Source organism: Coregonus clupeaformis, chromosome 21 (genome assembly GCF_020615455.1).
Source record: "Coregonus clupeaformis isolate EN_2021a chromosome 21, ASM2061545v1, whole genome shotgun sequence".
Lineage (NCBI taxonomy): Eukaryota > Metazoa > Chordata > Actinopteri > Salmoniformes > Salmonidae > Coregonus > Coregonus clupeaformis.
In genome coordinates, this window is record NC_059212.1 from 41,072,530 (window position 1) to 41,097,259 (window position 24,730).

General features: G+C 44.7%; 2 protein-coding genes, 1 long non-coding RNA gene and 1 other non-coding gene across 4 annotated transcripts; 1 reads left to right on the forward strand and 3 right to left on the reverse strand.

The window, feature by feature from the left end:
* Positions 1 to 1,943: 1,943 nt before the first annotated feature.
* On the reverse strand, positions 1,944 to 2,865 carry LOC121534723. The gene is made up of 5 exons (XR_005994665.2): positions 2,777 to 2,865; positions 2,586 to 2,677; positions 2,362 to 2,469; positions 2,185 to 2,226; positions 1,944 to 2,095 (listed from the first exon to the last, which is right to left on the reverse strand). It is a non-coding gene; the product is annotated as an uncharacterized LOC121534723 (long non-coding RNA).
* A 73-nt stretch (positions 2,866 to 2,938) lies between these two features.
* LOC121534499 lies at positions 2,939 to 4,636 on the reverse strand. The gene is made up of 6 exons (XR_006657192.1): positions 4,567 to 4,636; positions 4,221 to 4,405; positions 4,042 to 4,145; positions 3,669 to 3,760; positions 3,338 to 3,518; positions 2,939 to 3,048 (listed from the first exon to the last, which is right to left on the reverse strand). It is a non-coding gene; the product is annotated as an uncharacterized LOC121534499 (transcript).
* Positions 4,637 to 4,895: 259 nt separating this feature from the next.
* On the forward strand, positions 4,896 to 7,807 carry LOC121535643 (NEDD8). The gene is made up of 4 exons (XM_041842883.2): positions 4,896 to 5,063; positions 6,266 to 6,313; positions 7,207 to 7,289; positions 7,406 to 7,807. The coding sequence occupies exons 1-4, from the start codon at positions 5,046 to 5,048 to the stop codon at positions 7,521 to 7,523; spliced, it is 267 nt and encodes an 88-aa protein (XP_041698817.1). The 5' UTR covers positions 4,896 to 5,045; the 3' UTR covers positions 7,524 to 7,807.
* A 110-nt stretch (positions 7,808 to 7,917) lies between these two features.
* LOC121535642 (AP-1 complex subunit gamma-1-like) lies at positions 7,918 to 23,748 on the reverse strand. Its single transcript, XM_045205908.1, has 22 exons — positions 23,546 to 23,748; positions 22,649 to 22,853; positions 20,666 to 20,790; positions 20,260 to 20,401; positions 19,949 to 20,045; positions 19,617 to 19,693; positions 19,330 to 19,425; positions 18,728 to 18,808; positions 18,536 to 18,634; positions 18,338 to 18,393; positions 15,066 to 15,179; positions 14,790 to 14,930; positions 14,407 to 14,461; positions 13,064 to 13,186; positions 12,862 to 12,951; positions 12,625 to 12,752; positions 12,323 to 12,427; positions 10,615 to 10,753; positions 10,309 to 10,453; positions 9,907 to 10,061; positions 9,605 to 9,703; positions 7,918 to 9,519 (listed from the first exon to the last, which is right to left on the reverse strand). Exons 2-22 carry the CDS (start codon positions 22,847 to 22,849, stop codon positions 9,421 to 9,423), a joined length of 2,367 nt encoding a protein of 788 aa, XP_045061843.1. The 5' UTR covers positions 22,850 to 22,853; positions 23,546 to 23,748; the 3' UTR covers positions 7,918 to 9,420.
* Between the last annotated feature and the right edge of the window lie 982 nt (positions 23,749 to 24,730).

Genomic DNA, 24,730 nt, shown 5'->3' on the forward strand with positions numbered 1-24,730 from the left:
GTGGGTATGGAAGATTTCTGGGATCTTTTATTTCAGCTCATGAAACATGGGACCAACACTTTACATGTTGTGTTTATATTTTTGTTCAGTATAAATTACTAGAAGCTATTCTAATACCTAATTCTATGCATAGGGTAATATTAGGGTAATAGTACAGCATGAATACGTACACTGAGTATGCCAAACATTAGGAACACCTGAGTTGCACCCCCACCCATTCTTGATACACACGGGAAACTGTTGAGCGTGAAAAAGCTGTCATGGAAAGAGCATGTGTTCTTAATATTTGGTATACTCTGTGTATTTCAGTTCAGAGCTGTAGTCTTCTGAAATAATTTTATGATGAGTTGATATATACAGTGTTGATACTGTATTCACTCACCTGCATACTTTTCACACAAAAAAAAAATCAATAAAGACCCCTGCGGGCGAACAACGTCACACAACGTTGAATGTACATTTGATTGGTCCCCTGTAGCTCAGTTGGTAGAGCATGGCGCTTGCAACGCCAGGGTTGTGGGTTCGTTTCCCACGTGGGGGCCAGTATGAAAATGTATGCACTCACTAACTGTAAGTCGCTCTGGATAAGAGCGTCTGCTAAATGACTAAAATGTAAAATGTAAATATCATAGGCACTTGTCATCTCCCGTCTGGATTACTGCAACTCGCTGTTGGCTGGGCTCCCTGCCTGTGCCATTAAACCCCTACAACTCATCCAGAATGCCGCAGCCCGTCTGGTGTTCAACCTTCCCAAGTTCTCTCACGTCACCCCGCTCCTCCGCACACTCCACTGGCTTCCAGTTGAAGCTCGCATCTGTTACAAGACCATGGTGCTTGCCTATGGAGCTGTGAGGGGAACGGCACCTCCGTACCTTCAGGCTCTGATCAGTCCCTACACCCAAACGAGGGCATTGCGTTCATCCACCTCTGGCCTGCTGGCTCCCCTTCCTCTGCGGAAGCATAGTTCCCGCTCAGTCCAGTCAAAACTGTTCGCTGCTCTGGCACCCCAATGGTGGAACAAGCTCCCTCACGACGCCAGGACAGCGGAGTCACTCACCACCTTCCGGAGACATTTGAAACCCCACCTCTAAGGAATACCTGGGATAGGATAAAGTAATCCTTCTACCCCCCCCCCAAAAATAAAAAATAAATTGTAAAGTGGTTATCCCATTGGCTATAGGGTGAATGCACCAATTTGAAGTCGCTCTGGATAAGAGAGTCTGCTAAATGACGTAAATATAAAAAAATGGGGCGAGACGCCCCCTGGGGTAAGATGTGCCCTCCCTGTAATTCCCACAAAAAACACGGTCACAATAAAAAGTTCCTCTGGCTGCCACTAGTCTTGAACTACAAATCCTGTGTCAACATTTTAGAAGTCACTCCATCAAAACAGAGTTAGTGATCTAATTGTCATTTAGTAAAAATTGTAAATATAATCCAATGATCAACTGCAGCCATGTCTGTATTGTTACCTAAGCAAGGCCATCATCCACCTACAATCTCTAAACGTTGCTTGTGTGTAAATTTGATCTTGGGGTCTTAACCCCGTCGGCCTACTGCTGAAAAATTATAGCCCCCCAAAATAAATCAGATTCACTTATGACAATCTTTTGAATAGCTTTACCATTGCATGAACACCTGTTGTGACTATCAATATTAGCAAACTATTTATGCCAAGAGAAGAAAGCGTTACAGTTCAAGTGTAAACAGGACACTGGGTAGTCCAGAACATGAAGTAGTCACAAAACACTGAGCGCTCACATGCCATAACTTACATTGTTCATCATAAGAGACATGGTGATACAGTAAGAATCAAACAGCTTCTTACAACCAGATGGTCACCTCTTGGCTAGTTTGTGTGGATACCTGCGCTGCACTCCTGGATTTACGGTACAGCTCATTAGGAGCATAGCATTTTTGACAACCATCAGAGACAAAAACCATTGTGAAGTACTCCATTTATTGAAAAACGCTGAAGTCAAAGGACTTCATATCCATATGGGGTTGTAGTTTCTACCACTTCTCCAAATGTACTGGAAAGGGCTGCACCCTTCCGGCCTCCTACAACAGGCAGATGGCAGTGAGACAGAAACCCCTGTAACAGGTTGAAGAATTGTTAGTCACATGCAGCTCATTGCCATTGGGGATGTTACAGTAAAATGCCTCCCAATAACCAGAACACACCTGACAAGCGAAGTGTTCCAGACCATTACACCATCCAGTCAACTGTGGATACAGAACACAATGAGGACAGATTAGTAGGTTACAGGTTCAAGTTAATTTGGCATCAAAGCTGATACACTTTGCTTTTAAATTGTAAACTATAGTCTTGAAGGCCAAAAAAATAAAAAAATCACCAACCTTGGTCTACAGTAGGATACTTTATGGATTCACTGGAGATCTGGGTTTCAGAGTGTCCCACTATTGTGAGCGGTCCAAGGACAGCGTTTTGAACCAAGCCCTGGGGTTCTGAAGAGAAAAGTTACTTCAAGCTGCATTCCCATAAGAAACTCAAGAATGATCAGCTCAAATTAATATGGAACTTGACAGTTTATTCAGGCTTGAAATGAAGTGCCTCAAAATACCTGAATGCAAGCCCCTCTTCAACCGAGGCTTGCAACTGGATTCACAGCACTTGCAGAGGACACTTTGAGACGGGTCATCCAGCAGCTCCCATCTACAAATAAAAAGAACAAGGTTACAGAGCTGTTGCACTGGCACTACCGTCATTATGGCCCAATGTTAAAGAATGTGGCCAATAAACTGTAATACTAACCCTCCAGTCTCTTTAATGTAGTGGCAAGCCTTCTTTTCTTTATCAAGAACCTCAGGGTCCCATGCAACAAGCTTGCAATGGATATATACCTGGGGTGAAGTAAGAGAACAGTCAAGACCTACAGTATGAACAACCCAGTCATACCGAGAACTTGTGGGCCACTCACTTCCTGCCGAGGGCAAACTTGAAGGACTGCAGGTAAAGCAGGATAGCAGACGAAGTGGTACCTAGGCAGGAACCTGGAGTTCCCAGTCTTCCCATCTGCAAGGCAACTGAAAATGCATTGTGCAATGAGCAGACAAACAGAACTTCAATCCAGCAAATAATCACACCAGACAAGCCAACATTCTCAATATGTTGTTGGGATGAATCTGTCCCCTACATCAGCGTTTTCCCAACTCAGTCGCCCCTCCCTCCCCTGCGTGCAAGTTTTGGTTTTTGCCCTAGCACTACACAGCAGCTTAAAATAAGCAACACTTGATGAGTTGGTTATTTGAGTCAGCTGTGTAGTGCTAGGCGGTCAAAAACCGAAACATGCACATTACCAGGTCTGGTACATACCCCTTGTTGGTGATTATTGGGTACACCAGACTCTCAGACTGCAGTTCTGGTGTAGTGGCCGCCACACACTCCTCCATGAGCAGCAGCAAGGGCTGGTGGTCCTTCTGGTCCACTGCTGCCCAGATGGGGATGAAAGAGCCCAGGGGGAACAGGCTGGTCTTGGCCAGACCAGTAAGGTCTTCTACATGCAACAGAGAGGGGGCGCAATACATATGTACCATACATCCACAGGTTTCAACTCGCGTCAGGCAGTGTCCTCTGCTAGGCATTTATTTACCAGGTAAGTTGATTGAACATATTCTCTAACAATGATATTGTAGGAGTCACTCACCATTGAGGAGTGCCATGTGGAAAACCAATCCTCCATGACCCTCAGCACTACCAGAGGCAGGGATAAGGAATTGGGGAATCCATCCCTCAGGTCTACATACAGGGGGAATGTATGGTTTAATCATTACAGTTAAGGTGACAAAGGCTTAGGAAGATTTGATTCCAACACCATTGCTACGCTGCACCACACCAACACTGCACCCAATAGAGCCCTCAACTCAGTTCCACTACATTTTATTATTGTGCCCCTCTAGTCAGGGACTGATTTAGACCTGGGACACCAGGTGTATGCAATTAATGATCAAGTAGAACAGAACCAGCAGGCGCCAGACCACTTAGGGTATGAGTTGAGTACCCCTGGCATAGATGGTTACCTTGTGTAAACACACTTAATGTGGTGACTAATAGCAGCAGGTTTGGGCTTTCGGTCAGGTCTGTAAGTCAGGTTGGTTGAGTAGATGTGTTTTTTGCCAGTCACCTGGGGAATGGAAGGAGACTCATTAGTCTTCGAGGATCCAAAATAGTATACATTGGGTCAAGAGTTAGACATTACCCGTTTCTTGATTGCACAGCCATTGAGGTTGTAGTGGAATGTCGCTTCCCCTTCTCCAGTGGGAAGAACAGAAAATTTGGATGGAACGCAGTGTCCAAGGAAGAGACGGGCAGCATTCTCAACCAACTCTGGACTGACCTTCCATGTCACTTTAATGGAGCGTTTCTCACAATCCACACTAAAATCTAAAAATTTAATTTGACAATATCATCACTCCCATCTCAATAGCCAACATCAACACAACTTGGTTAGTCTGTTAGGTTGTCAGCATGAGATAAGTAGCCAATTGAAGTTTACATGGTCTCAGCGCTATATAATATTATAATGTGTTCATTATTAGACTTACCGTCGTTGGCAGCCCTTGCTGCTACAACAGCCAAAACGATTGTACATTGCCACAGGAGAGACATGACTGAATGATCTAGGAGTGGCTGAAACTAGAAATATTTATGGACCAATTGATTCTAATTATCTTAATGCTGAACATCTGTGAGAGTTCAAGAAGTGATAATTATAGACCTAAAAACTTAACAACATCATCAGTTTTTGTATTTCTTGGTCAAAAAACATCCTTGAATTTTTACGGTTTTAAAAGTTACATTTGTAATAGTCACATCTTTTCCCCAGAAAGTAATTATTTGCGAAGCGGAACCAATGTCTCACAAAACACGATGGACGGACGGAATAGTGACTTACACAGGAAGTAAAGTTGAATCAAATGGTTGAAAAATATTTGGTTTGCTCAATTTGGCAACAATACCACACTAAATGTGGATGAGTTTTTTTTTTTTATCGATTTAAAACGTATTTTATGCGACAGTCAAAATGCTGATCAAGGTTAAGGTAAGACCAGCCATTTAATCGGTGGCCAAGCCCGCTAGTTTACAGACTGAATGATCATCTCATCGCCGATCTAGCTATCTGCCGTAGCTAAATATATTAATTGATTTGAAAAGCGCTATATAGTGGACATCGCTGCAGGCCATTGGCATTGAAACAGTCATCCCCGTATAGAATGTAGAGTTCGCTAACGTGAACTATACGGAACAAAAAATATAAACGCCACATGCAATAATTAACGATTTTTATGAGTTACAGTTCATATAAGGAAATCAGTCAATTTATTTAATTTCATTAGGCCCCAATCTATGGATTCACATGACTGGGCAGGGGCGTAGCCATGGGTGGACATAGGCAGGCCCACCCACTGGGGAACCATGTCCATCCACTTGGGAGCCAGGCCCAGCCAATCAAAATGAGTTTTCCCCCACAAAAGGGCTTTATTACAGACAGAAATACTCCTCAGTTTCATCAGCTGTCATGGTGGCTGGTTTCAGACGATCCCTCAGGTGAAGAAGCCGGATGTGGAGGTCCTGGGCTGGCGTGGTTACACGTGGTCTGCGGTTGTGAGGCCGGTTGGACATACTAACAAATTCTCTAAAACGACAGCTCTGGTGGACATTCCTGCAGTCAGCATGGCAATTGCGCGCTCCCTAAAAACTTGACACATCTGTGGCATTGTGTTGTGTGACAAAACTGTACATTTTAGAGCTACATTTTATTGTCCACAGCACAAGGTGTCAAGTGGATGGATTGTCTTGGAAAAGGAGAAATGCTCACTAACGGATGTAAACAGATTTGTGCAAGTAATTTGAGAGAAATAAGCTTTTTGTGCATATGGAACATTTCGGGGATCTGTTATATCAGCTCATAAAACATGAGACCAACAATTTACATGTTGCGTTTATATATTTTTGTTCAGTATAACTAATTAACGTTAGGTAGCTAACTAACTATATGCTAGCTAGGTGTTACTACCTAACTAAATTAAATTATATGGCCATCGTCCTATGGTTGAGCTGCTTTGCTCACCCCAGTCTACATCAAAATCTAGACAGGATACAAGGCCTCACTCAGTACAATAAACAGGTGCTGTAGAACCATAGCCATTATCCACTAACATAGACCTAACCTTATAAGATGTTGCTGTTTATTGCAATATGGTATTTTATGCTCTAAAATGAACAATTATTTTACTGTTACAGACTCTCACTGGCAAAGAAATAGAGATCGACATTGAGCCCACAGACAAGGTATGAAACATCTACATTACTCTGAAGGTTGATATTAATCTCATGCGTTTGCTTTCCATGTGTAATATTTTGATTACTCATGTCAGCATACATTGCTGGGGAGTGGGGAGTCATGTCTAGATGTTCTATACCATTTGGCCATCAGATTTGCCACCAATGCTCCTTATAGGACACATCACTGCACTCTATACTCCTCTGTAAACTGGTCATCTCTGTATACCTGTCGCAAGACCCACTGGTTGATGCTTATTTATAAAACCCTCTTAGGCCTCACTCCCCCCTATCTGAGATACCTACTGCAGCCCTCATCCTCCACATACAACACCCATTCTGCCAGTCACATTCTGTTAAAGGTCCCCAAAACACACACATCCCTGTGTCGCTCCTCTTTTCAGTTCACTGCAGCTAGTGACTGGAACGAGCTGCAAAAAACACTCAAACTGGACAGATTTATCTCCATCTCTTCATTCAAAGACACTCTTACTGACAGTTGTGGCTGCTTCGTGTGATGTATTGTTGTCTCTACCTTCTTGCCCTTTGTGCTATTGTCTGTGCCCAATAATGTTTGTACCATGTTGTGCTGCTGCCATGTTGTGTTGCTACCATGTTGTTGTTATGTCGTGTTGCTACCATGCTGTGTTGTTGTCTTAGGTCTCTCTTTATGTAGTGTTGTGGTGTCTCTCTTGTCGTGATGTGTGTTTTGGCCTATATTTCGTAATTGTTTTATCCCCCGTCCCCGCAGGAGGCCTTTTGCCTTTTGGTAGGCCGTCATTGTAAATAAGAATTTGTTCTTAACTGACTTGCCTAGTTAAATAAAGGTTACATAAAAATAAAATAAATAAATATCCCAGTAATGACATTTAGCTTATGTGCTCTCTTGTACACATATGAAGGTGGAGAGAATTAAAGAAAGAGTGGAGGAGAAAGAGGGGATTCCACCTCAACAACAAAGACTAATCTACAGTGGAAAACAGATGTAAGTAATCAACCCTTCCGTCACAATCTTGTCATGAAACATCTGCTCCATTTAATCAAGTGGCGGCATTACATCTTGGATGTAACACTTGTTTTATCTGCTCCCATCCCTCTCAGGAACGATGAGAAGACCGCTGCAGACTACAAGATCCAGGGAGGCTCAGTTCTGCATCTGGTCCTAGCGCTAAGAGGAGGGCTAGTCTGCCACTGTCCCAGCATATACCTCATCTTCTAGTGGGCAGTGGGGCCGGCCTTGTGCCAACCCACAAGTTTCTGTCATCGTCACTCACACCATGTTGCAACACAGAGCAGCAAATTGCCAGAATGGTGTGGCACTAAAATCCTTATGCCTCCTGGGCCTAAGCAAACAAAGGACTTTCTGCTATGTAATTATTCTGTGTAGATTGTTTTTGTAACCACCTCTGCTTTATGTTCCAACAGTGTAAGTGGGACACACAGTGCGAGAGTGAGTTTGGACACTGGTATTTTGCTTGTGATTAAAAGATCAAGTTGACTGTTTTTGTTTTGAAGTACGTGGCTGTATGGCTGCTATTGTATGAGTGTGTGATTTAGCAGTGCATTGTAAAACTACTTTCCATATATAGGCAGTTATAGGAATTCTAAACTCATTGAGGTTTGATAACCTTTAATTGGAAATAACACATGGGAGTCGAAGACAATGCACACAACAAACCAAATTCTCTTTCCTGGTCTCCATTTCTCCCTCTGGTTCCTTGAGTAGTGGTCTGAAGGATGGATGTTTTGCTCTAATTGCACTGAATCCCATTTTCAAGAGTACCATTGTTAATATACACAAACCAGTCAATGTTCTATCAATGCAAGTTATTTTAAAATACAATTGAGTGGGCAGCCAGTAATATGGCCCAGATGTTTGGAATATTGGAAAGTTACCACATTTATTTTCTATTACTACTTTTGTAATCTTGTGGAGGCACTTCTCAAATATGCATCAGCACATGTGTGTATCAATTATTTGGTATTGCAACAAGATTTGCAATCTCATACAACCCAAGACTATCTAGTGTTTTAAGATCATGAGTCACCCATTGTTTGTTTTTTTAGCTGAAAGAGTTTGGGTGTTTCCCCTAGATTTACTTTCCCTGGGCATAATAACTCAATAAGCTAAAGCTAGGGGAAACACTGGTCAGGACTACCTACTGGCACTGATGCTTCACAAAGACACAGCGATCTGGGGGAGTTACATACCATTCACAGACAAAACAGCAACTCTCACCTCAACATAAAGTCAATATACACATACACCATAATACCTCAGCTCTAACAGGGGGTTCTGAGTGACAGGCACAGGGGAAGAGAGAAGCAGCCGAGCAGATGGTAAAGAGAGGTAGGGAGAAGCGCACACCAATGGAAGGCATGGAAGTATAGATAAGGCGTAGTGTTAGGGGATGCTGATCATGTGGCTCAGATAGACCAGAGAGAATTGTAACAGTGAGCCACACCAGTAGGTAGGTCAGTGGTCCTGGAGTGAAAGAAAAATTGTCAAGCTTTTACTAGTTTACAAGGTTGCATGAGCCAAGACTTCAAGCTACTCTCTTAAAATGTATCACGACAGACCCCTTTCATGTGGACAGTCATGATCTTCTGATTGGAGTCCCATTGGCTCAGGCAGACAACTGCATATTACTGTTGTTGATTGGGACACAGATGATGACCTGTAACTCTGGAAATATACACCGAAGCTAGTACCATGTTCAGTAGTGTCATTAATACCGCTACTTATCCTATGGGAAATCTAATACCAGTAGTCCGAACAGGAGCTGAAAAGGTAGAATGGTGACAATGGCTTTTAGGGTGACGTCTCTTGAGAGTTCATCTACATGAATCCCTGTCAAACTGTAGGGGGACAGTTTCCACAGTTCACGAGGGTCATTTAGAAAAATAACAGAATTAAGTGTAATTTGAAAAACATCAGCTTGGATTGACAGAGCATCAGGTTGTAGTGTAGAATAGTTGATTGACAGAGAGGATCCCCTCTGTATGATTGACAGGCAGCTGTTAGGTAGAATGGATCCCCACTCCTGGGCCTGGTCGGCTGTCGATCCTTCCATGTACATTGTCTGTGTTGATGAACAGGTTGATTGCAGCGGTCATTACCAGGCGGGGCTGGGGAAGGAGTCGATCTGCACCATGTCCTGGCAGACAGAGCCCTGGCTGGTGTAGCACACACGAACCCTAATCTTCAGACTCACCTGGGGGGGGGAAGTGAATGTTTAGTCCATTGTGGGTGTGCCTGTGAGTGTGTGGTGACCATGAACTGACTGAATGAAGACCCACCTTGTTTGGGTTGTTGAGGAGCACAGTCTGGGTCACCTGACCTAAGCCATGTGCAGGGATGACGTCACCACTCGGAGCCTTCATCTGTAACTGGACGCTCTGAGGTGGATGGGAGTGCGAGACAAAGATCATGAACAGCCTATAACTAGGACCCAGAGTTTTACAAAGGTCACAAACAGCCTATAACTAGGGCCCAGAGTTCTTCCTGGTCCGGTTACATGGTCTAAAGGACCCTACTCATGACATACAAGCTTGGAATACCAAATACAAAGGTAGTCTGACAAAGAGAGGGGGAAGCAGACCTTGGGTACTGCTGCTTGCAGGGTGAGGCCAGTGATGTCCCCATCAGTGGAGTTGGTGGCAGTGAGGGTAACGGTCATCCCTGTGTCTGTCTGTCTGTCAGTCTGTAGTTTCAGAGTCACACCGTTCTTCTCATACACTGTAACACTAGGTGGTGCTATGGAAACACAAATAAAAAATCTGTCACTGGGAATCATGGAATTCAACATCAAAAACAGATTATCATTTAATTACATTATGAAGATGTACTGTATATTTTGTATAAAGCTACAGATGTGTTCATTCCAAAACAGTTGATATTTGACTCCATCTCGCCCTCCATCTATCTCTTTGCGACCCCCTGCTCTGCCCATTGCCCTCTTTCACTCTCCCGCTCTCCCTTTCTCAGCTGTTGTGTGTCTCACCAGGTGTGACATCCAGGCCTCCCAGCAGGTCCAGTAGGTCTCCCCCAGCCGTGCTGCTAGCAGGGCCGGGTGCTGTGCTGGACAGGGACGGGCTGGGCTGGAGAGGCTCCCCAGAACCACCCAGCAGGTCCAACAGATCACACACCTTGACAAGGGGAAATGATGGTAAAGATTCCACAATGTGTAACATTCGAGAAGTTTAGCTTGAGAAAGTGCACACACAGTATACAATATTAGGTCAGTTCTATTCTTCATATCCAGATAGCTGAAATACCAAAGTGTATTGCAGTCATTTTCATCACTTACCTGATTAGAAGGTTCCTGGGACAATACTATTTCCTGTGTCAGTTTGGTTGGCTCCAACTCTTTGATAGTTGTTGATTCTCCATTGGTATGTCCCGGGGAGCTTTTGTCAATCACCGGCATTCTCTCCAGCACTGCAGCCCTGCGAGCACAGAGAGCTCTCTTAGCAGTGTATTGGGGTGGGATATCGTGGCTACCATGATAAAAAGCACCACTCACTGGCACTGTACTCATACATAAATATAATACTAAACTCAGCAAAAAAACAAACGTCCTCTGACTGTCAACTGCGTTTATTTTCAGCAAACTTAACATGTGTAAATATTTGTTTGAACATAACACGATTCAACAACTGAGACATAAACTGAACAAGTTCCACAGACATGTGACTAACAGAAATTGAATAATGTGTCCCTGATTAAAGGGGGGGTCAAAATCAAAAGTAACAGTCAGTATCTGGTGTGGCCACCAGCTGCATTAAGTACTGCAGTGCATCTCCTCCTCATGGACTGCACCAGATTTGCCAGTTCTTGCTGTGAGATGTTACCCCACTCTTCCACCAAGGCACCTGCAAGTTCCCTGACATTTCTAGGGGGAATGGTCCTAGCCCTCACCCTCCGATCCAACAGGTCCCAGACGTGCTCAATGGGATTGAGATCCGGGCTCTTCGCTTGCCATGGCAGAACACTGACATTCCTGTCTTGCAGGAAATCAATCACAGAACGAGCAGAATGGCTGGTGGCATTGTCATGCTGGAGGGTCATGTCAGGATGAGCCTGCAGGAAGGGTACCACATGAGGGTGGAGGATGTCTTCCCTGTAACGCACAGCGTTCAGATTGCCTGCAATAACAAGCTCAGTCCGATGACGCTGTGACACACCGCCCCAGACCATGACGGACCCTCCACCTCCAAATCGATCCCGCTCCAGAGTACAGGCCTAGGTGTAACGCTCATTCCTTCGACGATAAACGTGAATCTGACCATCACCCCTGGTGAGACAAAACCGTGACTCGTCAGTGAAGAGCACTTTTTGCCAGCAACGGTGGGTTTGTGCCCATAGGCGATGTTGTTGCCGGTGATGTCTGGTGAGGACCTGCCTTACAACAGGCCTACAAGCCCTCAGTCCAGCCTCTCTCAGCCTATTGCGGACAGTCTGAGCACTGATGGAGGGATTGTGCATTCCTGGTGTAACCTGGGCAGTTGTTGTTGCCATCCTGTATCTGTACCGCAGGTGTCCGTCCTGTCTCCCTGTAGTGCTGTCTTAGGCGTCTCACAGTACGGACATTGCAATTTATTGCCCTGGCCACATCTGCAGTCCTCATGCCTCCTTGCAGCATGCCTAAGGCACGTTCACGCAGATGAGCAGGGACCCTGGGCATCTTTCTTTTGGTGTTTTTCAGAGTCAGTAGAAAGGCCTCTTTAGTGTCCTAAGTTTTCATAACTGTGACCTTAATTGCCTTCTGTCGGTAAGCTGTTAGTGTCTTAACGACCGTTCCACAGGTGCAAGTTCATTAATTGTTTATGGTTCATTGAATAAGCATGGGAAACAGTGTTTAAACCCTTTACAATGAAGATCTGTGAAGATATTTGGATTTCTACTAATTATCTTTGAAAGACAGGGTCCTGAAAAAGGGACGTTTCTTTTTTTGCTGAGTTTATATGTATGATTGGCTAACATTGGAAATAGTATACGTATATTATTGGTTGTACCTCATGTGGTCGTATTTCTTGAATAGAGCGTTATATTCCACTGCCCTCTGCTGGAGTTCCACGTCGATGCAGCTGCCGTAGATGCTGACGATGCTCCTAATACGACTGCCAGAGAGGTACAGGGGAGAGAAAAACAGCAGGAAGCAAGAGCTATTTTAGTATTCTCTGGATCAGCAATGTAGAGAGTCAAGTCAAGTCCCAAGGCCCCATGCAGTGGGCAAAACTGACACAGCAGTTTTCAGTAGTTGCTGTATAGTGGTTCTAGCAGTGTACCGAGGAGTGTGTGCGAAAACTATGCTTACTCCACGTTATGTGTTATGCGTGTGCTGAGTTTCATGGTTGCCGTGAGAGCGAAGCCCCTGGTTGCCGGTGACGACATATGTGACTGTAGAACTGTTTCCAAGGCGTCCAGGACATCATCCTCTGTCACCTAAGTGCAGGACAGAAAACAACAACTACTGCCTCGGTTTTATGACAATTACTACTGTATTGTCAATTGGTATTAACCATGACTGTGTTACAACAACCAAAGCATGTACCTGAACAGGTTCTGTCTCCTCACACTCTCCTCTCAGAAGCAGGTCTCCATACTCCCCAATACACCAGCATGCCACCTGTACCAGGGATTGCTGAACACACACAAACAAACGTTGCACAGTTCCACAGCTGATAATCGAGTATAACCAGGGCCTTGAGGATTTCCTGACCAATAACACAAACACATTCATCCTAAAGCCATACCACTGAGATGTCTGTAATCAGGGCTCTGTACAGCTTGTGGACCGTGTAGCAGTGTAGTTCTGTTGCTGTTGTAATGAGCTGGATCAGGTTGGGCACCGTCTCATCCCTCACGTCACCCCCTGCCTGAAAGAGATGGTACTACAGTCAAACACAGGACTGCCTAGTAGAGGGCTTCACGGATCCACCTGTACCCGAATACCTGAGACCCGATCCGGGACCTGAGCGGGTCCGTATCCAGAATTCTAAATAATGTCACGGGTCTGGGTTGGATCTGACTGTCACGGGTCTCGGGTATGTGTAATTTTAACTGACTTGTCCGGAAGGACCCGTACAGATCCGAACGCGACTGCTGCAGTAGAGAGAGAAATTCTATAATTTATGCTGCTGCTCTTGCTTTTCACGAGAGTGGAGCCGGGCGCGTGTAGCTTGTTGTTGGCCAATCATAAGTCATCAAAGCGCCAACAGGCTTCAGTCATAGAGCCTCCGTGTGTGGCAAAAGTGAGGAGATATCTAATCAATGGAAGATGGAAATAAATGACAGAATTGAAAGTTAAAGGAGAAGGACAGGCTACAAAGAGCCAACAGGTAGGCTGCTACTTAATATTCTGAATGGAGTTGTTGTTATTTGTAGCCAACTGTGTAGGGTGAGAAAGCACATGCAGACTCAATTACTCTAGCTAGCTTGCTTAACTAGCTTCTCCCGGTTTGATGCAGTCAAGACAGGTACGACGTAATCATACTGGATGATAAATAACCTAGCTATGGCAGCTATCTACTATAGCACGAGTCGACTTGATTGGTTGCCATCTCTCCCTCCTTCGACTTGGTTGGTTGCAGTCTCTCATCTCTCCCTAACTCCACCTCCTCCCAGTGTCACTCGCTCACACTCAGATTACACACACTGCACAGTCCCTGCTAGAGCAGCACCTCTCTCTCCCTCTATCAGCTCTGGTTAATAAAGTATCTTATAATGTTCACTCACTCGGATCGGTCTGGATCCGACCAAATTAACTAGTTGTCCTCGGGTCCGTTCGGAACGGGTCTCTATATTTTAAAATTGTATTTATGTATATCAGGTCCGTGTGGGAAAGCCCCAGGTCCATTTCGAAACGGGTCCTACTTTCTTGACCCCTGAAGAACTCTACTGTCTAGACTAGAGTCAAACAGTGGCAATGTGGGGCGGCCTAGTTTCTACCCAGACGGCTTGAGGTATAGGCTAGTGGGGTGGTAAAAGTGTGATACATCATGGGGGTATTTACAATAGCTAGTCATAGTTAAAACAAGTTGTAGAGTAGCGGCTCTGAACCCAGGTGATTGTGGTGCAGTACAGTGTCAGTATTTACCGTGGTGAGGACATGCAGGATGGTGTCAATGTGCCAGCGCTGAGAGGGAGCATACCTGACAGAGACACAGAGACAGACTTAGTGGTCAGTGTTGCGGCTCAGACACAGATACAGACAGACAGTCACAGAGACTGACACACAGGGAGGGCAGGCTACTGGCTAGGCCTGTGTGTGTTTTGTGGTAGAACAGCCAGATAGCTGAGAGACATACAGACACTAAGAGCAAGACAGAAACACAGTAGCACATCACACAAAGAGACAGGGAAACATTCATATAGACAAAGACACAAAATGAGACATCCCAGCACACAGAAACCACAAAAAGAGACTTGGTGGCATAGAGATTTTTAAAGCCCATAGGCAGGCGAGGTCCAGCCCAGTACCTCTCTGCAGCGTTGAAGATGCCTGAGGTGGTGTGTGCTCGGAGCTCTGGGGGACAGCTGGAGAGGAAGAGGAGAAGCTCCTTCATCAGAGAGCGGATGTTGACAGCTGAAACCAGGGCCAGAGAAAGCTCCAACGCCCGGCTGAGGGATAAACATCAATAATATAACTACATACTGTTTGTTGTTCTCTGCATTACCAGACCTCCTTCCATCCTAGCTCATGAATAGGAGGCACATGGCTAGCTGGTAAGACAGGTTCAGAAATCACAACAGTACCGTTTGACAGAAGCATCCTGGTCCTTCAGGCAGTCCACTATGGTCCCCCTGTGACGCTGCACTGCATTGTGGTCCGTCTGAACAATCTTCTGAAGGGAAGTCATGGAGATGTACCTGTGCATGAATAAAAAGAAACAGACATTCAGACAAGTTATATTTGTGTGAGGGCTGTGAATTTATCAACACAATTGGTGCACGCATACATTTAATGGAACATATACTCTGCTCAACCAAGCAACATACGTTATTTTCTTCTACAACTATCATTTCCAAGATCTCCCATCTCATGTACAGTTGAAGTCGGAAGTTTACATACACCTTAGCCAAATACATTTAAACTCAGTTTTTCACAATTCCTGACATTTAATCCTAGTAAAAATGCCCTGTCTTAGTCAGTTAGGATCACCACTTTATTTTAAGAATGTGAAATGTCAGAATAATAGTAGAGAGAATGATTTATTTCAGCTTTTATTTCTTTAATCACATTACCAGTGGGTCAGAAGTTTACATACACTCAATTAGTATTTGGTAGCATTGCCTTTAAATTGTTTAACTTATGTCAAACGTGTCGGGTAGCCTTCCACAAGCTTCCCACAATAAGTTGGGTGAATTTTGGCCCATTCCTCCTGACAGAGCTGGTGTAACTGAGTCAGGTTTGTAGGCCTCCTTGCTCACACACGCTTTTTCAGTTCTGCCCACACATTTTCTATAGGATTGAGGTCAGGGCTTTGTGATGGCCATTCCAATACCTTGACTTTGTTGTCCTTAAGCCATTTTGCCACAACTTTGGAAGTATGCTTGTCCATTTGGAAGACCCATTTGCAACCAAGCTTTAAGTTCCTGATTGATGTCTTGAGATGTTGCTTCAATATATCCACATAATTTTCCTTCCTCATGATGCCATCTATTTTGTGAAGTGCACCAGTCCCTCCTGCAGCAAAGCACCCCCACAGCATGATGCTGCCACCCCCGTGCTTCACGGTTGGGATGATGTTCTTCGGCTTGCAAGCGTTCCCCTTTTTCCTCCAAACATAACGATGGTCATTATGGCCAAACAGTTCTATTCTTGTTTCATTAGACCAGAGGACATTTCTCAAAAACAGTACGATCTTTGTCCCCATGTGCAGTTGCAAACCGTAGTCTGGCTTTTTTATGGCGGTTTTGGAGCAGTGGCTTCTTCCTTGCTGAGCGGCCTTTCAGGTTATGGAAGGATGAACCAGACTTGGAGGTCTACAATTTTTTTTCTGAGGTCTTGGCTGATTTCTTTTGATTTTCCCATGATGTCAAGCAAAGAGGCACTGAGTTTGAAGGTAGGCCTTGAAATACATCCACAGGTACACCTCCAGTTGACTCAAATGATGTCAATTAGCCTATCAGAAGCTTCTAAAGCCATGACATCATTTTCTGGAATTTTCCAAGCTGTTTAAAAGGCACTGTCAACTTAGTGACCCACTGGAATTGTATACAGTGAATTATAAGTGAAATAATCTGTCTGTAAACAATTGTTGGAAAATGTACTTGTGTCATGCACAAAGTAGATGTCCTAACCGACTTGCCAAAACTATAGTTTGTTAACAAGACATTTGTGGAGTGGTTGAAAAACAAGTTTTAATGACTACAACCTAAGTGTACATCTCATTCCAAAATCATGGGCATTAATATGGAGTCGGTCCCCCCTTTGCTGCTATAACAGCCTCCACTCTTCTGGGAAGGCTTTCCACTAGATGTTGGAACATTGCTGCGGGGACTTGCTTCCATTCAGCCACAAGAGCATTAGTGCAGTCGGGCATTGATGTTGGGCGATTAGGCCTGGCTCGCAGTCAGCATTCCAATTCATCCCAAAGGTGTTCGATGGGGTTGAGGTCAGGGCTCTGTGTAGGCTAGTCAAGTTCTTCCACACCGATCTCGACAAACCATTTCTGTATGGACTTCACTTTGTGCACGGGGGCATGTCATGCTGAAACAGGAAAGGGCCTTCCCCAAACTGTTGCCACAAAGTTGGAAGCACAGAATCATCTAGGAATGTCATTGTATGCTGTAGAGTTAAGATTTCCCTTCACTGGAACTAAGGGTCCTAGCCCGAACCACGGAAAACAGCCCCAGACAATTATTCCTCCTCCACCAAACTTTACAGTTGACACTTTGCATTGGGGCAGGTAGCGTTCTCCTGGCATCCGCCAAACCCAGATTCGTCCGTCGGCCTGCCAGATGGTGAAGCATGATTAATCACTCCAGAGAACGCGTTTCCACTGCTCCAGAGTCCAATGGCGGCAAGCTTTACACCACTCCAGCCGACGCTTGGCATTGCGCATGGTGATCTTAGGCTTGTATGCGGCTGCTCGGCCATGGAAACCCATTTCATGAAGCTCCTGCCAAACAGTTCTTGTGCTGACGTTGCTTCCAGAGGCAGTTTGGAAATCGGTAGTGAGTGTTGCAACCGAGGACAGACGATTTTTACGTGCTACGCACTTCAGCACTCGGCGGTCCCATTCTGTGAGCTTGTGTGGCCTACCACGTCGTGGCTGAGCCATTATTGCTCCTAGACATTTCCACTTCACAATAACAGCACTTACAGTTGACCGGGGCAGCTCTAGCAGGGCAGAAATTTGACGAACTGACTTGTTGGAAAGGTGGCATCCTATGATGGTGCCACGTTGAAAGCCACTGAGCTCTTCAGTACGGCCATTCTACTGCCAATGTTTGTCTATGGAGATTGCATCGCTGTGTGCTCGATTTTATACACCTGTCAGCAACAGTGTGGCTGAAATAGCCGAATCCACAAATTTGAACGGGTGTCCACATACTTTTGTATATAAAGTGTATCTGGTGAAATGATATGACTGCATTCTGAGAGAATGATCCTATCTGCTCTGAGCCAGTCTAGCAGCTCTTCAGCAGCCGTCACACTACCACAGGGACAGGAGGTTAACCCTGGGACCAGACCAAAATAGCCTGCTGGGCCAGACAGACCCTACTGGGACAATCCCAACAGAAAGTATGCCTCAGAACAAACAGATAAAAAGGAAACTGATACGTGAACGTAGCCCACGACGTACAGAGAGCCCACAACCCGGTCTGTCATTGTAAGGCCTCTAGCTAAATAATCACAGGAATAGACATTGCTGACCGTGTTTAGACTGATCAGAATCCAGACATTTGTCTGCCTCAGGCAACAATAAGCTTCTAGGCAATGGGCTAGAAACCATGAAAAAGGACCAGATGAGATCAAAGGAAGAGAGAGAGGGAAGGAGGGAGAGTGAGGGGAGACTAACCGGATGTTCCTATCATTGTTCAGAAGAAATCTCCCCAGGATGTTCACAGCCAGGACCTGTCACACACAAAAAACACATATTAGATACTGTTGTACAGAAATGTTAGCTACATTAGCCTCTATCACTTGTAGCACATTCAATAGATGTAAAATGTACAAAAACAAGAAATTACTTGACGCTATCATACGTGGCACTAACCCTCAAGCCACTTTCTGATTTGATGTCCATGACAGTGAGAACAGTTTCATACAAAACAGCACTGCCTGCAGTCTTGCTGCTGTCTGTGTTCGTAGCCACCTGAAGGTCAATAATACATAAGCTGTGATCAAAATCTAAATAGTTCATACAACAACAACCCTGCATGACTATTTACTGATTAAAATACTGTACCTGGGCCAGCAGGTCATTCATGGCATCACTGGCTGTATCATTATTGCGCCCCAAGATCCTCAGTAACCTAAGAATGCGCACCTAATGATGGAGAAAGAAGGAAGAGAGAGTAACATGTAGGTTCCTCCCCAATTTCGATCTTGTCTTATCGCCTCCCCAACAGGCTCGGGAGGCGGAGATCGGGTCATGTGTCCTCCGAAACATGACCCGCCAAATCGCGCTTCTTAACACCCGCCAGCTTAACCCGGAAGCCAACCGCACCAATGTGTCGGAGGAAACACTGTTCAACTGACGACCGAGGTCAGCCTGCAGGCGCCCTGCTCGCCACAAGGAGTCGCTAGAGCGCGATGAGCCAAGTAAAGACCCCCGGCCAAACCCTCCCCTAACCCGGACGACGCTGGGCCAATTGTGCACCACCCTATGAGACTCCCGATCACGGCTGGTTGTGGTACAGCCCGGGATCGAACCGGGGTCTGTAGTGATGCCTCTAGCACTGCGATGCAGTGCCTTAGACCGCTGCGCCACTCAGGAGGCCCCACAAATTGCTTGTTTTTACCCCGACTCCAATTCACCTGGTAAAATAAATCATTCAAAACACTGACCTGCAGGAATGGGTCACTGATCCCAGCCACGTTGTGTTCTGGAGAGTAACCCGACATCACCAGGCCTTTCATCATCTGGACCAGCTCCGGCACCGCCTGGACCAAACACACACAGGGCAGGAGTCAGGCTCACAGACCATCTAGGGTTGTGGGAGAATGTGTTCTGTTTTTGGCATTGGATGTTACAGTGTTAAACTAAATATATACATTTCAAGGGACTGAAATGTAATGTATCATGTTAGTGGATGTACTGGAATGGAGTGGGATGAGGTGGGTGTGTGTCTTACCTTACGAAACTGCTCTAGAGTGTCTGGGTTGCGCTCACACAGCTCAGTGATCAGAACCACAGCTCCATGTAACACCCCTGCAATCGGACCAAACCATTAGGACAGGGGAATAATTGCCACACTGACACCATTTACTATACTATAACATGCATAATAACAGCTCACAGTCAAAATGTATGACTACGTACTGTCCTCAAATGTAAGACTGTGAAACAGGTAGAGACGGACAGCTTGGCACAAAGGAGCAGACAGTGAACAGCTGTTTTGATTTTGTTTTTTTAAACAGATAGCTGGTAATAAAATACAAAAATGGATAGATGAAAGTGACTCACCATGGTTCTTTTCAGAGAGCAGGGATCGAGCTGCAGGGGTGAACAGCTCTCCTAGCTCTGGTACTTTTCTCACGATGTGTACTGCACAAAGAGCAGCCTGAAATGTCAATGTCATCACGATCAGCTTCATAACAAAAATAACCTTCAACATCAGTGCACATGATTGTTTACGTCAGTCTGTTGCAATGCAGTGTTTGACAGTAGTGATCAAGATGGATTGGTTTGTGTTTCTGCATTACCAAGCTCAGCCATGATGGAAGGAGTGGTGGTGTGTGTGTGTGTGTGTGTGTGGGGCTACACACAGTGCTCACCTTCTTCTTGATGTAGGAGTTCGAGGCTCTGAGGAGACGGTCGATCTCTGGGGCTAGGTCTCGACACATCTCAGCTGAGCCCATACAGGCCAGAGTACACAGAGCCAGAGACTGGACATATTGACTGCTGTGGGACAGGTCACTGAAACACACACAGGGAGAGAAGGATGGGGGTTTAATGTCAATTTCTCAATTGCTTTGTGCTCAAGTAGAGGCTACTAGACCACTAGTTCAATGTTTAACTAATGACTACATTGATCGTACACAGCCTAGACATGATTATGGAACTCTAGACAGATCCAGTTCCAGATGATTATCAGAGTTCCGTTTGTCTGACTGCGTCAGAGTTCTGTCTGTCTTATATTTCCAATTTCATTGTAAAATGTCAGATAAAAATTGTCCTTACTTCTTGATGGAGTTAGTGATGAGCAGGCTGGCATCCTGTTTCTCGTCTAGAAGCATCATGGCACCCAGGTACCCAACACGTTTCTCATTGTACCGAGGGCTTGCAATCAGACGCACACACTCCATCTGAGACCAGATAGGGGGTCGGAGAATTGATAGGATACAAATATACCAACTCTACAGAGTCATCCCCTGACATCTGTTATGTATACTGAACAAAAATATAAACGCAACATGTAAAGTGTTGGTCCCATGTTTCATGAGCTTAAATAAAAGATCCCCGACATTTTCCATATGCACAAAAAGCTTTTCTCTCAAATGTTGTGCAGAAATGTGGTTACATCCCTGTTAGTGAGCATGTATCCTTTGCCAATATCATCCATCCACCTGACAGGTGTGGCATATCAAGAAGCTGATTAAACAGCATGTTCATTACACAGGTGCACCTTGTGCTGGGGAAAATAAAAGGCCACTTTAAAATGTGCAGTTGTGTCACACAATATAATGCCACAGATGTCGCAAGATTTGAGGGAGCGTGCAATTGGCATGTTGAATGCAGGAATGTCAACCAGAGCTGTTGCCACAGAATGTAATGTTCATTTATCTACTATAAGTCGCCTCCAATTTCGTTTTAGAGAATTTGGCAGTATGTCCAACTGGCCTCACAACCACAGACTACGTGTAACCACGCTAGCCCAGGACCTACACATCCGGCTTCTTCAACTGCGGGATCATCTGAGACCAGCCACCTGGACAGCTGATAAAACTGTGGGTTTGCATAACCAAAGAATTTCTGCACAAACTGTCAGAAATTATCTCATCTACGTGCTCGTCGTCTTCACCAGGGTCTTGACCTGACTGCATTTCGGCCTCATAACCGACTTCAGTGGGCAAATGCTCACGTTCGATGGCCACTGGCACGCTGGAGAAATGTGCTCTTCACGGGTGAATCCTGGTTTCAACTGTTCCGGGCAGATGGCAGACAGCGTGTATGGCGTCGTGTGGGCGAGCGATTTGCTGATGTCAACGTTGTGAACAGAGTACCCCATGGTGACGGTGGGGTTAAGGTATGAGCAGGCATAAGCAACAGACAATGAACACAATTGCATTTTATCGATGGCAATTTGAAAGCACAGAGATACCGTGACGAGATCCTACGGCTCATTATCGTGCCACTCATCCGCCATCATCACCTCATGTTTCAGCATGATAATGTACGGCCCCATGTCACGTCAAGGATCTGTACACAATTCCTGGAAGCTGAAAATGTCCCAGTTCTTCCATGGCCTGCATACTCACTAGACATGTCACCCATTGAGTATGTTTGGAATGCTCTGTATCGACATGTACGACAGCGTGTTCCAGTTCCCGCCAATATCCATCAACTTCGCACAGCCATTGAAGAGGAGTGGGACAACATTCCACAGGCCAGTACCAACAGCCTGATCAAATCTAGGCAAAGTAGATGTGTTGCGCTGCATGAGGCAAATGGTGGTCACACCAGATACGGACTGGTTCTTTGATACACACCCTTACCTTTTTTTTTAAAGGTATCTGTGACCAACAGATGCATATCTGTATTCCCAGTCATGTGAAATCCATAGATTAGGGCCTAATGAAATTATTTCAGTTGATTGATTTCCTTATTTATTTTTTAAAAATTTAACCTTCATTTAACTAGGCAAGTCAGTTAAGAACAAATTCTTATTTACAATGACGGCCTACACCGGCCAAACCCGGACGACGCTGGGCCAATTGTGCGCAGCCCTATGGGACTTCCATCTGTAACTCATTAAACATTTTTGAAATTGTTGCATGTTGCGTTTATATTTTTGTTCAGTGTAGCTACATACTGTATATATTTTATATGATGCTTGTTTATTTTTTATTTAAAAATGCTTTGAGATTCTGTAATGGAAAGCGCTATAGAAGCTAAATAAATTATTCTTATTATTATTATTGTCTTAAGAGCACTGTTCACTACCTGACCGAAGTGGGCGGGGTAGCCCAGCATGTGCACATACAGCAGCTTTGCCAGGTTGTGAGAGCGAGTCCCATTGTCAGCCTGTCTAAACTGCGCCCGGATGGCAGCACACTCCCTCTGGATCACACCACGTTCCTCTCCCTGTGTACGGGCTCCTCTGATCACCCTGATCATCTCCTGCAGACGCACCGAAGGAGACATGGCTCTGCGTGTATGTGTTTGTGTGGGACAGAGAGAGAGAGGGAGGGTCAGGATGAGCGATGTTCAACAGTTCCAACAACATCAACAAAAGTCCTTATTACCTGCCTGGTTCACCGACACGTATGGCAAATGACATAGACATACAAGAAGACAGTAATCTGAACGGGAAAATGTATTTGAGTGTCGGTCCATGCAAGACTAATAAGAACTAATAAGATTTTCATGAGCGCCTGTAAAAGCACTCGCATTTCCTGTACAGTCATGAAGCACAACATTATTACTTCCGATGTGCAGGTGCGGTTAATGATACACCTGAGAAGGTCTCTAATTCGTTTTTAAATAGAGCAGCCGTTCAGTCATTCATTACAGTGAAAAGTAAAATACGAAACAACAAGCCTTACATGATACAGGCTGCTGTGAAATATAAGACAGTGACGTCAATGTAATATTGATACAGTCAATGTAGCTATCGAATTCATTCACCTAACTAGCACTGCTAGACACAACACACGATGTTTTAATGCTGTGTTGCAAGCGAGGAACCACAGCTCTAGCATATCAATTCAGTTCGTTAGGCGATCTACGTTTAGAACATCTTTAATAGAGAAGAGATGTCAACCATGCATTTATTTAGCCAGCTAACTAATGCTCGAGGATAACCTCCGATTACATGGGAGCTTGATGCTAGTCGCTTACCTTCAGAAAGTGAAAACGCCCCTATAAAAATACCAAGCCGGTTTCTTTACTCAATAAACGGAGATGTGTCAACATTCATTAAACTCTTGCCTCACAAATGAATGGGCAACTAAAACTACTCAGCGGCTATCTTGGCTGGACGCCTAATGTACGACAGTACCTAAACCCATAAACTTCATCTGAAAAACATAATGGCAGCATCACTTCCGAAATCGGATCTCTGACAAGGCTTGAACTCCGCCCCTTAGGCAAGGAAGGAATTATTTTTATATATACATACACTAGATGACTGGTATGGGGCGCTGTGTTGAAGCCCCTTGCCTCCATCTTGGCATTCCCTCACCGGTGTAAAAAAAAATAGCTATAGAAATGCATTTATTAATATTTACATTCATTTTAGCCAAATTTTTTCTATTACAGACACCTTAATGAATACTTCTGAATTACATTATGTGAGCTAAACACATAAAAAAAACTATATATTAAAACATCTTCCTTAAAGTATATATTTTTTTTATTACTAATATTACTGTCCCCACTACAACAAAAACATACCTAAATACATGTAATTTTGTTTTACACATTTCATTGAAATACTGTAGAATTCCATTCATTCCTATGGAGGACTGCTCCTATTGGGGGTTGCCAATATGGCCGACCGGTGGCTTCAAAGCCTCTCAATGGCCAATACATAGCATTACAATCCAGGGTTTATATACATCATTGCTTGGAACACTGTATATTTTTTATAACTAAACCAAGATAGACCACAGCCTGTCGTTTCCAATGGGAACAGATGAGTCATAGTGGGCAGAACAAGCAAGGGGGTGGGCAGAGCCAAGCACGAGCTACCGAGATCCTATTGGTCCGTTCTAGCATGCATCTGCATATTTCAGTGAGGGAACGTCTACTCTGGGAAATGCGCGTGTGCAATAACTCAATTCGCCTTTGCGCTCCTTCTAAACAACGCGATTTTTTACAACTTTGGCAAAGGCTAAAGTCTACAACACGTAGTCCACTCTGTTCATAACAGATTATAGTTTTGGGAACAGAAAACTGTATTGAGATCAAATGTTTCATCGATGATAACATTTGCAGAATGTAGACCAAAATCCATCTCCTTCCATCTTCTCCCACTGCCAGCCGCTGGGCTTCCTCTCACTACCATATTTGACAGTGAGTGTA